Genomic DNA, 16,811 nt, shown 5'->3' with positions numbered 1-16,811 from the left:
GTGTGGTTAGAGGACCAAGTGAGTCTAGTGTGGATGACAGTGAACTGTTGTAGACAGCAGTGGCCAGGTCAGGGCAGGACAGGGGAGAGATTCTGTCATAGAGTTGGTCAGTTGCAGAGTGGAAAGGAGCCGGGTTCAAGTTGTGAAGGTTTCTGCGGGTAATTGTTGGCTGCTTGGAGGGATAGGTGTTTGAAGACGAGGAGACTGTGAAGGTGATGAGATTGTGATCAGAGAGAGGAAAGGGGGTGTTTGTGAGGTTGTAGGGAGTGCAAATACGGGAGAAAACAAGGTCTAATGTATTCCCATCAGAGTGGAGGACTGTATATATTGTGCTAATGTATACCACGTCCACAGCCACCCCTCTGTCCAAGTATACCATGTCCACAGCCACCCCCCTGTCCAAGTATACCATGTCCACAGCCACCCCCCTGTCCAAGTATACCACTTCCACTGCCACCCCCCTGTCCAAGTATACCACGTCCACCGTCGCCCCTCTGTCCAAGTATACCACTTCCACAGCCACCCCCTGTCCAAGTATACCACGTTCAACACCACCCCTCTACAGTAAACATTTAAGCTTCCACTGATTACAGAATACTAATTCTGTGAGTACTGACCCTTATACTATATAACTTGTACATTACATACTCCTGGTCCCTGCACTATATACTCTGTTGTACATTACATACTCCTGACCCCTGCACTATATACTCTGTGTTGTACATTACATCCTCCTGACCCCTGCACTATATACTCTATGTTGTACATTACATCCTCCTAACCCCCCGCACTATATACTCTATGTTGTACATTACATACTCCTGATCTCTGCACTAGAAACTATTTTGTGCATTACATACTCCTGACCCCTGCACTATATACTCCGTGTTGTACATTACATACTCCTGATCCCTGCACTATATACTCCGTGTTGCACATTACATACTCCTGACCCCTGCACTATATACTTCGTGTTGTACATTACATACTCCTGACCCCTGCACTATATACTCTATGTTGTACATTACATACTCCTGACCCCTGCACTATATACTCTATGTTGTACATTACATACTCCTGACCCCTGCACTATATACTCTATGTTGTACATTACATACTCCTGACCCCTGCACTATATACTCTATGTTGTACATTACATACTCCTGACCCCTGCACTATATACTCTTTTGTACATTACATCATGAATTGTATAGTCCTAACATTTGTATAATATATAATAAATTGTAAATTATATAATCCTTCTTTTGCACCCATTTCCTCCCAGCTGGACATTTTATATCGGATGATGTGATTGGAGCACAGACTTTTACATGGTGATAATAATGTGATAACATCCTCCAACTTTGGACCCTTAAACAGAAAGTGATAATGAGGGAGGAATCAATACCCCAATGATGGTGGTCTTCAGGATCAGTCCAGTCTTCATCTTGGTTGTTCTCCCCCCATCCTCACTCTCTGACCTCTGGTGGGGCTCAGCCCGCTGTTCTTCATGACTAAATCATGGACTAAATAAGGAAGTGCAGTACTTCTTGTGTTGGGAAGATGGCGATGAGTGATAGAGGGGGTGGGGACCCTCGTCCTATAATCCCCTCATCACTGTCCCTCCTATAAAAGACAGTTCTGGTTGTTTCCTCACTCTCTGACTAAGGTCCATGAATAAAAAAATGACCTGGTAGGAGATCAGAGGAGCCATTTCCTAGTTCCCTTGAGGGTGGAATTGTAAGCTCCTCAGAGACCAAGCTGCCTAATGTGGGCGGAGTCTTGGTTTGGGGGAACCAATCAGCTCCTGTCTAGTAATCCTCTTTGTCTTTGTATTTTAGTCCATGGCCGAGAGATGAGGAAAACCTCCGAGGATTGTCTCACTTTGTCTCCAGACTGGAAAGTAGAAGATGAGGACATCACACAGTATAGTCCAGGAGAAAACCCGGCTCCCTCCAATGTCCATCCGGCACCACCCAGTGTAGATGGACCATCAGATTCCTCATATCCTGAGGAACCTCAGACTACGCGGGACCGGGCCGGCCTTCCAACAGGGAAGAAGTTCTCCTGTACTGAGTGCGGGAAGGGTTTCCATTATAGATCCCGTCTTAATGAGCATAAAAGATCTCACACTGGGGAGAAGCCATATTCCTGTCCAGAGTGTGGGAAATGTTTTTCAGTGAAGTTTCATCTTTACAGACATGAAAGATTTCACATGGGGGAGAAGCCATATTCCTGTACTGAGTGCGGGAAATGTTTCCCCTATAAATCAAATCTTAATGTGCATAAAAGTACTCACACAGGGGAGAAGCCGTATTCCTGTCCTGAGTGTGGGAAATGTTTTGCACAAAAATCAGACCTCGTCAAACATGAAAGGTCTCACACAGGTGAGAAGCCACATTCCTGTCCTGAGTGCGGGAAAAGTTTTTCACAGAAGTCCAATCTTTATAAACATCAGAGATCTCACACAGGGGAGAAACCATATTCCTGTTCTGAGTGTGGAAAATGTTTTTCAGTGAAGTCCAGTCTTTACACACATCAAAGATCTCACGGGGGAGAAGCCATATTCCTGTCTTGAGTGCAGGAAATTATTTCAATGAAGTCCAGTCTTTACCAATATCTGAGATCTCATACAGGTGAGAAGCCGTATTCCTGTCCTGAGTGTGGGAAAAAATTTTCACAGAAGTCCAGTCCTTACACACATCAGAGATCTCACACAGTGGAGAAGCCATATTCCTATCCTGAGTGCGGGAAATGTTTTTTAGTGAAATTCTGAGGACCCTCTGCACTCTGGTATATACCCTTTCAAGCAGACTATGCAACAAATAGGGATATTTGGTTCACACATATTGCAATACATGCTTAAGCTGCCAACTGCGTCAAAGTGATCCCTCTATGGCCAGTCCTATCTCTTGTTTGTTGTATTGTTGGGTCAGTAGCCAGACCTGAACCTTGTAGCTCTCCCCATTGTGTCTTTTCCCCTATGTTAGCATTGTGTCCACAGTAGCACTTGTGTAGGCAGAGCAGAGTAGGACTGGCCATAGAGGATTACTTTGACGCAGTTGTCCAGCTTAAGCCTGTATTGTAATATGTGTGAACCGGGAGAGCCCAGATCTCGTTATCGGGGAACTTTACACAGACAACAAGAACTTCTGAAGTTGATGTCCTTCATTTCAAGGCTCTACAGAACAGTGGTGACCCCGAAGCGTCTCTCTGTCTTCAGTCCATCCTTCTCCCATCCCCCAACAGGAGGGAAGGAGAACTCCACCCCAAACTAGGGGGGAACTTTCCTCTCATTATTTCCCTTGGCTTCTGTGTGGGTTTGGGTGGTTGGAGGAGTGCGGCACGAGAGGGAACACAGCTTGTTGTTCTATGTCTACATATGGGGTCTGGGTAGAGGGGATCCACCGGAAAATAGTTCTACTCTTTGATTTTGTGCAAATCGTTTCTGTTTTCACTTTGAAGGGCGATATTATGTGTGGTTTGTAAAAGGGATTGGCCCAATAGATACCACCCCACTTAGAGAATAGATGAACTAATATGACCAGCATTCATTCAGCCATGTCACATGTTGGGATCTTTTCTACAATACTTTGTTATAATAATGGAACACGTTGTGTATTGTATTGTACACCAATAATAATGACTCCGCCCCCACATTCCACACAAGGGATCTTCCTGACCAATCAGATTCCTTCCTTTGTTATTTCCTGATTCTATGATTACAATCTTGTTAGAAGTAAAACTATAATAAAGAATTTATTGAGTGAAAAGAATTGTGTGGGTCGGGGCCACGATGGGGATCTTTGGGGGCCAAACATTTCTCACAGGGGACACTTTACAAGGGACACTTTAGAAACTCAGTACAGTACATGTACATGCTTAAATTTACTAAAATAATTGTATTTCCATGTTCTGTGGACTGTGGGAGACCAGATATAGTGAATGCGGGGTTCGGGGAGAGCGGATATAGTGAATGCGGGGTCCAGGGAGACCGGATATAGTGAATGCGGGGTTCGGGGAGAGCGGATATAGTGAATGCGGGGTCCAGGGAGTGCGGATATAGTGAATGCGGGGTCCGAGGAGAGCGGATATAGTGAATGCGGGGTCCGGGGAGAGTGGATATAGTGAATGCGGGGTCCGAGGAGAGCGGATATAGTGAATGCGGGGTCCGGGGAGAGCGGATATAGTGAATGCGGGGTCCGGGGAGAGCTGATATAGTGAATGTGGGGTCCGGGGAGAGCGGATATAGTGAATATGGGGTCTGGAGAGACCAGATATAATGAATGCCGGGTGCGGGGAGAGCGGATATAGTGAATGCAGGGTCCGGGGAGAGCGGATATAGTGAATGCAGGGTCCGGGGAGAGAGGATATAGCGAATGCGGGGTCTGGGTGAGCGGATATAGCGAATGCAGGGTCCGGGGAGAGTGGATACAGTGAATGCGGGGTCTGGGGAGAGTGGGTATAGTGAATTCAGGGTCCGGGGAGAGCGGATATAGTGAATGCGGGGTACGGGGAGAGCGGATATAGTGAATGCGGGGTCCGGGGAGAGCGGATATAGTGAATGCGGGGTCCGGGGAGACCAGATATAGTGAATGCAGGGTCTGGGGAGACCAGATATAATGAATGCAGGGTCCGGGGAGAGCGGATAAAGTGAATGCGGGGTCCGGGGAGAGCGGATATAGTGAATGCGGGGTCCGGGGAGAGCGGATATAGTGAATGCGGGGTCCGGGGAGAGAGGATATAGCGAATGCGGGGTCTGGGTGAGCGGATATAGCGAATGCAGGGTCCGGGGAGAGTGGATACAGTGAATGCGGGGTCCGGGGAGAGCGGATACAGTGAATGCGGGGTCCGGGGAGAGCGGATATAGTGAATGCGGGGTCCGGGGAGACCAGATATAGTGAATGCAGGGTCTCGGGAGACCAGATAAAATGAATGCAGGGTCCGGGGAGAGCGGATATAGTGAATGCGGGGTCCGGGGAGAGCGGATATAGTGAATGCGGGGTCTGGGGAGACCAGATATAGTGAATGCAGGGTCCGGGGAGAGCGGATATAGTGAATGCGGGGTCCGGGGATAGCGGATATAATGAATGCGGGGTCCGGGGAGAGCGGATATAGTGAATGCAGGGTCTGGGGAGAGCGGATATAGTGAATGCGGGGTCCGGGGAGAGGGGATACAGTGAATGCGGGGTCTGGGGAGAGCGGATATAGTGAATGCGGGGTCCGGGGAGAGCGGATATAGTGAATGCGGGGTCCGGGGAGAGGGGATATAGTGAATGCAGGGTAAGGAGAGCGTGGATATAGGGAGTGAGGGGTCCGGGGAGAGCGGATATAGTGAATGCGGGGTCCGGGGAGAGCGGATATAGTGAATGCGGAGTCCAGGGAGAGCGGATATAGTGAATGCGGAGTCCAGGGAGAGGGGATATTATGAATGCAGGGTCCGGGGAGAGCATTCACTATATCCCCTCACTATATCTGCTCTCCCCGGACCCCGCATTCACTATATCCTCTCTCCCCAGACCCCGCATTCACTATAACTGGTCTCCCCGGACCCTGCATTCACTATATCTGCTCTCCCCGGACCCCGCATTCACTATATCCTCTCTCCCCAGACCCCGCATTCACTATAACTGGTCTCCCCGGACCCTGCATTCACTATATCCGCTCTCCCCGGACCCTGCATTCTCCCTGGACCCCGCATTCACTATATCTGTTCTCCTGGGACCCCGCATTCACTATATCCGCTCTGCCTGGACCCTGCATATACTATATCTGCTCTCCCCGGACCCCTCACTCCCTATATCCGTGCTCTCCTTACCCCGCATTCACTATATCCGCTCTGCCTGGACCCTGCATATACTATATCCGCTCTCCCCAGACCCCTCACTCCCTATATCCACACTCTCCTTACCCCGCATTCACTATATCCCCTCTCCCTGTATCCCCTCTTCACTATATTCACTATATCCATTCTCCTGGGACCCCGCATTCACTATATCTGTTCTCCTGGGACCCCGCATTCACTATATCCACTCTGCCTGGTCCCCACATTCACTATATCCTCTCTCCCCAGACCCCTCACTCCGTATGTCCATGCTCTCCTTACCCCGCATTCACTATATCCCCTCTCCCTGGATCCCACATTCACTATATCCCCTCTCCCTGGATCCCACATTCACTATATCCCCTCTCCCTGGATCCCACATTCACTATATCCGCTCTCCCTGGATCCCACATTCACTATATCCCCTCTCCCTGGACCCCACATTCACTATATCCCCTCTCCCTGGACCCCACATTCACTATATCCCCTCTCCCTGGACCCCACATTCACTATATCCCCTCTCCCTGGACCCCACATTCACTATATCCCCTCTCCCTGGATCCCACATTCACTATATCCGCTCTCCCTGGACCCCGCATTCACTATATCCGCTCTCCCTGGACCCCACATTCACTATATCCGCTCTCCCCGGACCTCGCATTCACTATACCCGCTCTCCCTGGACCCCTCACTCCCTATATCCACGCTCTATAATAAAAAGACTTTAAAATGTCCATCATTGTAAATCCGTCAGCCATGTTGTCCAGCAATGCAGATCATCATCAATCATGATGACAACTCCAGAGAATACATATGATCCATTATTGCACTGACCATGAATGACGACTTCTGGTCCCTATACGCTAAATGTAAAAGAGGGGCGCGGTCTCCAGGGTGATGTCATTATCCAAATATGAGCGTGTGACTCTTTTTGGTTAGTGATGTCATGCTATCTCCGCCCCTTTACTTACATGGCTGGGGACTCCTGATGGGGCCGGGTGACATCACTGGTAGCCATCCGCTGGTTTCTTACCACCAATGACAGGAAGGAAGGTGTTCTGTCTAGAAGTGGTAGACATACAGCTACTATATATCAGCAAATAGTCCGCCATTTGGACAAAGAACAGAACAGGAAAAGTTCAGTCCGTACTTCGATGCCGGCTGTAGAAGCTGCAGATTGACATTGAATGAAGTCTTGTAGGATGATTGGGAATGGTCTCTCCTCCTGGGAGGATGTTATTCATCATCCCGCTACTCATACACACCATTCGGGTTATGATGACCATACACTGACTGAATGTGGCTGATTGACCAGGAACCAACCCAACTCCTCTCTGCTAATCCCTTCATTGGCTGCCACTCACCCAACAAATTCAATTCAAAATACTAACTTACAAAGCCATCCACAGCTTAGCCCCCACCTACATCACTAACCCAGTCTCAAAATACCAACCAAATTGTTCTTTGTTCCTCCCAAGACCTCCTACTCTCTAGCTTCTTTGTCACCTCCTCCCATGCTCATCTCCAGGACTTTTCCCAAGGCTCTCCCATACTATGGAACTCCCTACCCCAATCTGTCTATCTCCTACTCTGTCCACTTTTAGATGATCCCTGAGAACCCTTCTGTGACGGAGGAAAGGCAGGAAAGAACACACAGAGTGGATGGCAGACGCACAAAGCTTTATTGAGACAAACAGACGGCAGTCCTTTAATACGTTGGGTGGCAGAGAGGGTGGATTTGCCACTAAATGGTAACGAGGGGGCCCCACCCACTTATAGTCCACTAGGAGAGCCAAGGGGGTGTCCCTGTAACAGGGGTAGTCCGACACAGGAAAGGGGTGCGAGGAGTCACCACCACAACAGTTCAGGTAACACAGGGGGGAAGCAGGTATTCATGGATCCAACAGGGTGCCTGGTCTCCCAGGGGTAGAAGCAGAACGCAGGTACCTGTGGAGTCCGGATCAGGCGGGTGGCCTCTGGCTCTGGCAGATGGGCTGTGTTAGTCTCTCCCCCTTCTGTGGGGCCTCTGGCAAAAAGCAGGCAGGCTGTGGTAGTCTCTCTCCCTTCTGTGGGGTCTCTCGCAATCGTAGGCAAACTTTCTCTGGTTGTCTCTTCCCTCCTGTGGAGTCTCCGTGAAGCTGGGGTAGGCTTGCAGAGTCTATTCACAAGGGTCTCGCCGAAGCTTGAGATCCCTTGCAGACTCCACACCAGAATGAATAGGAGCTCCCAGCATCCACCTCTTAAACTGCTGCAGGACGCTCCCGGTCGCCTTGGCAACCGGGAGGGGGAAGGGAACACTAGACCCCAGGGAGAATCAGGCTGGTGACAGGGACATCCTGGGGCCAGGGATGATGTCTGCATAGATGAAAATCAGGTTGGGAGGTGTGCAGAGAGCTCCCAGCCAGCTGGCCAGGAGGGAGGGGACCCAGAGTAATTTGATTTGGCCATTTGGCCTAGTGACACAGGGAACAATTGGAACAATACAGAGCAGAACACTGAGGGCATGTGATACAAGGCATTAATAAGGGGATTAATAATTGGCAGGCTCCCATACCGTGACACCTTCTCTTCAGAGAAGCCTATCCTGCCCCCACCTAATATCTGTACTTTTATTTTCTCCATCAGCCCATCCCCCCAAACTATTACCTTTTGTATCAGTTGACCCTCCATTTTAGATTGTAAGCTGTAACGAGCCGGCCCCCTGATTCCTCCTGTAATGAATTGTATTGGAATTGTCCTGTCTGCCCTCATATTGTATGTAAAGTGATGAGCAAACTGTTGGCTCTATATACATCCTGTATAATAATAATACATTCCGCTCCATGTGTGGCTGTTCTCCATCAACAAAAGTTGGCTGTTTCTGTCTCAGGGATATGATGGAAAACATTTGTCAATCAGCGTCTGCAGCCACCAGTGTATTCCCAGTGGGAGGGATTCCTCCATTCACATTGTTTGTGTGGAAGGAGAAATCTGAACAAAAGAACTAACAGTGTATGGTCAGCTATAGATTGTTTTGTTCTCTGGATCCAATCAACTGTGGAAGGTTTCCCCCATTCATGACCAGGCCATTTTTACTATTCAGCACTGCACTATTTCACCTGGTAATTGCTCGGTCATGCAACGCTTTACCCAAACAACATTTATATCCTTTATCACACAAATAAAGCTTTCTTTTAGTGGTATTTGATCAGCACTGGGTGTGTTCCATATAAATGAAAAAAGACCAACATTACAAAAAAAAATATTTTCTAACTTCTATGTTAGATATGTCTATCTTGTATTCTGCTCCATGTCTCCGGTAAGAAAAAATCCCAGTAAGTGTATATTGATTGCTGTGTGTGAGTGTTGTAGCGTCTACAAACTATGGGTTAGATACTGAAATTTACACAGCTTTTACTTTCTGACTACTCATCACATTTCTTGAGGTGCTACAATACCAAAATAGTACAAACACCCCAAATGACCCCTTTTTGGAAAGTAGAAACCAAAAGGAATATTCTGTTGAGTCCATGGAAGATTTTATTTTTTTGTCACAAGTTTTTAAAAATGGCAAAAAAAGTTTTCTTTTTTAAACATAGTTGCCATTGTAATGATTTACTGCTCACACATGCCATGGGTATATGTGGAATTACACCCCAAAATACATTCTGCTACTTCTCCCGAGTATGGGGGCACCACATGTGAGAGATGTTTTGGCAGTCTAGCTACACACAGGACTCCAAAATCCAATAAGCACCTCCAGGCTTTCAGGGTGTATTTTATTATGCTGCTAATGATGTCCCGGTGGCCCCGCCCCTTATATATTTAAAAACTGTCAAGCCACCTCAGAAGCAGATGGCTGGAAGCCATCGGTGGGAGCAGAGCCTGTTTTTAAATGATTTTTTCAGGTAGCGGCAGCAGCGGTGGTGATGGCGGGCATCATGATTGATGTTGGATCCACTGTGGGGGACATTCTTTTAGTGTTTTAAATAAAGGACTTGTCAGAGACAGACTTCTGTCTTTTTTCACACTACACTTTTTGTTTTTATGTCAATGTGTAGGGGTACCATGTATCCCATACTCATTCAACTGGGGGGCGGGATTTGGGGGCCCCCTTTATAAAGGGGTTTCCAGATTCTAATAAGCCCCCACGGTTGTGAGGAAGAGGCCCTTGTCCCCATCAACATGGGGACAAGGTACTTTGGGAGGCCCCCCTGCCCCAAAGCACCCCCCCATGTTGAGGGCATGTGGCCAGGTATGGTACAGGGGGCACTCGCTCATCCCTCCTTCTTTCCTGACCTGCCGGGCTGCATGCTCAGATAAGGGTCTGGTAGGGATTTTGGGAGAGATCCCATGCCATTTTTTTTTCACATTTTGGTGTGGGGCTTCCCCTCTAAATCCATACCAGACCCAAAGGGCTTGGTGTGAATGGGAGGGGGGACCCCACACCATTTTTCTTTTATTACTGACCTTTATTTTTAGATTCAGCTGTCAATAATATATATTATCTAGACCTTCAAAATATGTAAAATCATTACAGAAATAATTATAAAGGATAACAAACAAAATCAGAATAAATAGAACTAAGGAAATCAAATTAGAATACATAAAGATCCGCCTGGCTACAAATGGTGCTGGTTGTCACACACAGGAGACACGACCGAGTGCCGCCTGTCAGAGGAATCCACACACAGGAGACGTGACCGAGTGCCGGCTGTCAGAGGAATCCATACAGAGATTTACTATTGAGCAGGGGCTAAAAAGAAAGTGCCCACAGAGGACGTCTAACGTGTTCTGCACATGCTCAGTTATATCAGACATAGACGTTGGAAAAGCGTCTAGTTCTTCACTGTCATGACTTGCTTTAAAAAACTACTTTTTACCCATTTAAACTTTTTTTTGGAAATGTCAGATATTGTTTAAAGTGAAGTCCTGATATTTGACAAAGCAAATTTCAATGTGAACGTCTCTGCAGTGATTGGTCAGTGTTAGACATGCCTTTTACCAAGTCTGCTTTTTTAGACTGATTCCTGGATTGTTAGCCCACGGAAATGCACCTAGACACATTAGTAAATCAGGGCCTTAATGTCATCACTGGATGAATACAATACCACCAATATTCATCACAGCTGGGCCAGCACCGATCACATCTGTCCAATATTGTTGTTTACAAATCACACCTCCAAGTGTTTGTGAAATCTCCCGCCACAAACTGTGTGCAGCCAATGACAGATCAGGACCCCATTTTTATTCTCCTGCTATCAATGGCCAACCCAGTCCCACACTTCATTCATGTCTTTGGCGGCCTCTGATCTCTTTATGAACTGTTTCTTCCATGAGGAAGATCAGCCATGGAGTATATCTGAGGTGTATATCAGGGTGTGCTTCTTCCCCACATGAGAGCTGGGATGTCCAGCAACATTCATCTAGAAGACATTTCCCGCACTCAAGGCACTAATACACCTCCAGGGCTGTGTGGGACCCCTGATGTACAGGAAGACAGGACTTCAGTGAAGAACATTTCCCTCACTCAGGACAGGAAAGTGGCTTCTCCTCCATGTGAGATCTCTGATGTCTGTAAAGATGGGAGTTCTGTGAAAAACATTTCCCGCACTCAAGGCACTAATACACCTCCAGGGTTGTGTGGAACCCCTGATGTACAGGAAGACAGGACTTCAGTGAGGAACATTTCCCTCACTCAGGACAGGAAAGTGGCTTCTCCCTCGCATGAGATCTCTGATGTTTGGAAAGATGGGACTTCTGCGAAAAACATTTCCCGCACTCAGGACAGGAATATGGTTTCTCCCCCGTATGAGATCTCTGATGTGTGTAAAGACTGGACTTCTGTGAAAAACATTTCCCGCACTCAGGACAGGAATACGGCTTCTCCCCCGTGTGAGATCTCTGATGTGTGTGAAGATGGGACTTACTTGAAAAACATTTCCCGCACTCAGAACAGGAAAGTGGCTTCTCCCCGCTGTGAGATCTCTGATGTCTGTAAAGACTGGCATGCTGTGAAAAACATTTCCCGCACTCAGGACAGGAATACGGCTTCTCCCCCGTGTGAGATCTCTGATGTGCGTGAAGATGGGACTTCCTTGAAAAACATTTCCTGCACTTAGGACAGGAATATGGCTTCTCCCCCGTGTGAGATCTCTGATGTGTGTGAAGATGGGTCTTACTTGAAAAACATTTCCCGCATTTAGGACAGGAGTATGGCTTCTCCCCCGTGTGACATCTCTGATGTGTGGAAAGATTGTACTTCTGTGAAAAACATTTTCCGCACTCAGAACAGGAATACGGCTTCTTCCCCGTGTGAGATTTCTGATGTCTGCAAAGACCTGACTTATCTGAAAAACATTTCCCGCACTCAAAACAGGAGTACGGTTTTTCTCCTGTGTGAAGCCTTAGATGTGTAATAAGATGTGATTTCTGTAAACAACATTTCCCGCACTCAGGACAGGAATATTTCTTCTCGCCCATGTGATATGTTCTATGATGTATTTGTAGATGGGATTTTTGTGCAAAACATTTTTTGCACTGAGGGCAGGAAAATGGCTTCTCTCCCGTGTGAGATCTTTTGTGCACATTAAGATTATATTTAAAACTGAAACACTTCCCGCACTCAGGACAGGAATGTGGCTTTTCCTGCATATGGGATTTTTTATGAACATTAAGAAGTGATTTGGAATGGAAACATTTCCTGCACTCATGACAGGAATACGGCTTCTCCCCTGTGTGTGTTCTTTTATGCACATTAAGTTTGGATTTAGAATGGAACCTCTTCCCGCACTCAGTACAGAAGAAGCTCTTCCCTGTTGGAAGGCCGGCCCGGTCCCGCACAATCTGAGGTTCCTCAGGATACGAGGAATCCGATGGTCCATCTACACTGGGTGGTGCCGGATGGACATTGGAGGGAGCCGGGTTTTCTCCTGGACTATACTGTGTGATGTCCTCATCTTCTACTTTCCAGTCTGGAGACAAAGTGAGACAATCCTCGGAGGTTTTCCTCATCTCCCGGCCATGGACTAAAATACAAAGACAAAGAGGATTACTAGACAGGAGCTGATTGGTTCCCCCAAACCAGGACTGGCTGAGTCCCACCAGAGGTCAGAGAGTGAGGATGGGGGGAGAACAACCAAGATGAAGACTGGATTGATCCTGAAGACCACCATCATTGGGGTATTGACTCCTCCCTCATTATCACTTTCTGTTTAAGGGTCCAAAGTTGGAGGATGTTATCACATTATTATCACCATGTAAAAGTCTGTGCTCCAATCACATCATCCGATATAAAATGTCCAGCTGGGAGGAAATGGGTGTAACAAAAGAGAATCCATATTATGTGTATATATAGCAGTGGGGGGAGGGGGAGAGCAGAAGTCAGGAGTATGTAATGTACAACACAGAATATATAGTGCAGGGGTCAGGAGTATGTAATGTACAACATGGAGTATATAGTGCAGGGGTCAGGAGTATGTAATGTACAACATAGAGTATATAGTGCAGGGGTCAGGAGTATGTAATGTACAACACAGAATATATAGTGCAGGGGTCAGGAGTATGTAATGTACAACAGAGTATATAGTGCAGGGGTCAGGAGGATGTAATGTACAACATAGAGTATATAGTGCAGGGGTCAGGAGGATGTAATGTACAACATAGAGTATATAGTGCAGGGGTCAGGAGTATGTAATGTACAACATAGAGTATATAGTGCAGGGGTCAGGAGTATGTAATGTACAACATAGAGTATATAGTGCAGGGGTCAGGAGTATGTAATGTACAACATAGAGTATATAGTGCAGGGGTCAGGGGGATGTGTACAATATAAATTATACAATGAAATGGTCAGGACTCATAATATTGGTATTCAGCACTCAGTGGTGGCCTAGATGTCCACATGAGACAAGCTGTAGAGGTCCCACACCGCTGCCTCCCATCTCCTGAGACTGAATCCATTGTTTCTATGTGTTTATCAGATGATGGGGGATCTAGGTGGATCCTCCGTACTGCTCTCTCCTTTACAATAAAGTCTCCTCTTACCCGGTGATGTGAGGGGCGGCTGATTGTCCATCATGACGTCCTTGTAGAGGTCCTTGTGTCCTTCTAAATACTCCCACTCCTCCATGGAGAAATAGACAGTGACACCCTGACACCTTATAGGAACCTGACACACACAATGATACAGTCACCATCCAGACACATCCCTTGTCTGTTACTGGAGAATGTCCCAGAATTCCCGGCACCGCTCACCTCTCCTGTCAGCAGCTCCATCATCTTCTTGGTGACTTCTAGAATCTTCTGTCTTGTAGGGATCAGGGATGGAGGTGGGGGGATGGTGATGGGATTCTGGATTCTCGAGGATCTTGTGGTCATACGATGAGATCTCCTTCTGGTGTCATTGTCGGTAGATTTCTTCATGACTCCTGTACAGTTCTGTGTGATACAAAGAGAGATCTCACTCTCCCACAGGAATGTAACATCATGGGTCCCTGAACAAAGTCATTCTCTGGGGCCCCTACCAGCCTGCCCAAATTTCAGCACATACTCTCAAAAATTATAGTATATTAGTTGATAGAATGAAATATATTTATTAGGACTTTCAACGTAATCAATTTTAAATAATAAGAAAACATACAATAAACCAAAGACTACTCAACACAGGGCATAGTACGGGCAGGGGCAGGAGGGCACAAAACAGGGAGGGGGGCAGGAGGGCACAGTACAGGGAGGGGGGCAGGAGGGCACAGTACAGGGAGAGCAGGAGGGCACAGTACAGGGAGGGGGGCAGGAGGGCACAGTACAGGGAGAGCAGGAGGGCACAGTACAGGGAGGGGGGCCAGGAGGGCACAGTACAGGGAGGGTGGCAGGAGGGCACAGTACAGGGAGGGGGGCAGGAGGGCAGAGTACAGGGAGGGGGGCAGGAGGGCAGAGAAAAGAAGGGGAGAAAGAGGGCACAGTACGGGAGGGTGCAGGAGGGCACAGTATGGAAGGGGGGATGGAGGGCGCAGTACGGGAGGGTGCAGGAGGGCAAAGTACGAGAGGGTGCAGGAGGGCACAGTACGAGAGGGTGCAGGAGGGCACAGTACAAGGGGGGCAGGAGGGCACAGTATGGGAGGGTGTAGGAGGGCACAGTATGGGGGGGCAGGAGGCCACAGTACAGGGAGGGGGCAGGAGGGCACAGTACAGGAAGAGGGGATGGAGGACACAGAACAGGAGGGTGCAGGAGGGCACAGTACGGGAGGGTGCAGGAGGGCACAGTATGGGAGGGTGCAGGAGGGCACAGTACGGGAGGGTGCAGGAGGGCACAGTACGGGAGGGGGCAGGAGGGCACAGTACGGGAGGGGGCAGTAGGGCACAGTACGGGAGGGTGCAGGAGGGCACAGTACGGGAGGGTGCAGGAGGGCACAGTACGGGAGGGGGCAGGAGGGCACAGTATGGGAGGGGGCAGGAGGGCACAGTACGGGAGGGTGCAGGAGGGCACAGTACGGGAGGGTGCAGGAGGGCACAGTACGGGAGGGTGCAGGAGGGCACAGTACAGGGGGATCAGGAGGGAACAGTACAGGGGGGGGGCAGGATGTCACAGTACGGGGGGGCAGGAGGGCACAGTACAGGAGGGATGGAGGGCTGAGTACAGTACAGAGGGGTTACAAGGTACATTACAAGGTGCAGTAATGTATAATATAGAAGAGATGGTCTCAAGCACAGCAACACAGGGAAGCTGCTGTCACAGATCTTGCCTGTTCTGACAGCCTGTCACTGGGTTAAAGAACTCTGGGATAGGCAATAAACCCCCCAATAGTACACCCCCCTACACAAAACACTAAACAGTTCATAAAATGTTGAACATCCTTCCCATTGTGGAGAAAAGTCTAATTGAATTTTTATGACCTCATCTCTGTAACCCAAAAGATAACATCATCTGCTGTGCCAAGGAGGAGGTGTAACAGCCGGGATGACATCATATCCTCTCCTCTCTCTCTGTAGTAAAAGGAAACTACAGTTCCCATCAATTACAGGTGAATGTGGGTGGTTACACTAGACCTGTATGTGTTGAATGTGTCTGAGAGTCTTGGTCCGCCCACCACTGACAGTGGGGCTGATGACATCTCTGCTTCCTGCAGAAAGAACTACAGAAGGGATGTGCCAAGACCAGTGGCTGGAAGTAAAGGAGGCGGAGCAGCCATCGGTCTTACAAACAGGAAACAAAGAAAATTAATGGTTTGATTTCAGTTCTGCTTTAAATTTACAATCAAAATAACATCTCCCCACCTGTATCTTCCTCCCAGAGTTCCAGTACTTTGTAGGGGTTAAGGAAGAGGTGGAGCATCTTACTACTGCTGCTGCTTGTGTGGGCGGGATATGTACTGCTCCGATCACATGGGATAAATAGGAGGAGGGCCATTGGGATCGGAGCTGTACATATCCCGCCCACACAAGCACCAGCAGCAGTAAGATGCTCCGTCTCAGGGTTCCTTAACTCCTGCAAAGCAGAAGAAAGTAGAGGGAGGAGATGTCATTCTGATTATAGATGGAGCCCAGTGACAGGCTGCTGCTGTACCCGCAGCCCAGATTCCAGGACACTGCCCGGGACACGGCCATCCTGGGACAGCTTGGTAAAAAGCTTGACTGACTATCCTGGAAAATTGGTATCATGTAATGCAAGATTATCAAGGGGCCCCTGGGCAGTGCCCTGCTCTCCCATAATCCCTCACTTCTATGATCAGCTCTAGATTTATTCTCCAGGGATTGGCCACAATGTGCCGAGTCAGCAAAGGACAGACATCTCCATCCAATGATATGATGACAATGGGGTCAGATTTATAGCTTCTTCTAGAAGTCATATAATAGAGTCACTAATGGTTTACTAGTAAGGCTCACTGACCCACCAGGAAATGTCACCCATGGATTTAGTGGTCAGTGGGCGTGGCATGCTGGTAATCATGGGTCTCCCTGATTGGACTAAAGCTGAGATTGTTCTCTTCTATAACCAATGCCGCCATCT

At 48.1% G+C, this 16,811-nt stretch overlaps 1 protein-coding gene and 1 pseudogene across 1 annotated transcript; one reads left to right on the top strand and one right to left on the bottom strand.

Annotated features, from left to right (window-relative positions):
* Nucleotides 1-16,811, top strand: part of LOC149462496 (uncharacterized) — a 124,880-nt pseudogene that overhangs the window by 11,672 nt on the left and 96,397 nt on the right.
* LOC149462498 (uncharacterized) lies at nt 10,093-12,921 on the bottom strand. The gene has a single exon (XM_089676789.1). The coding sequence runs from the start codon at nt 12,815-12,817 to the stop codon at nt 11,498-11,500; it is 1,320 nt and encodes a 439-aa protein (XP_089532915.1). The 5' UTR covers nt 12,818-12,921; the 3' UTR covers nt 10,093-11,497.

This window comes from Staurois parvus, unplaced genomic scaffold (assembly GCF_062004578.1).
Source record: "Staurois parvus isolate SC_StPar_1 unplaced genomic scaffold, SC_StPar_1.0 ptg000174l, whole genome shotgun sequence".
Taxonomy (NCBI): domain Eukaryota; kingdom Metazoa; phylum Chordata; class Amphibia; order Anura; family Ranidae; genus Staurois; species Staurois parvus.
This window is presented reverse-complemented; position numbering and strand designations above follow the sequence as displayed.

What these genes read in the sequence shown, in the direction of transcription:
- LOC149462498 (XM_089676789.1), bottom strand. Translation starts at nt 12,817, where the DNA reads ATGAGGAAAACCTCCGAGGATTGTCTCACTTTGTCTCCAGACTGGAAA.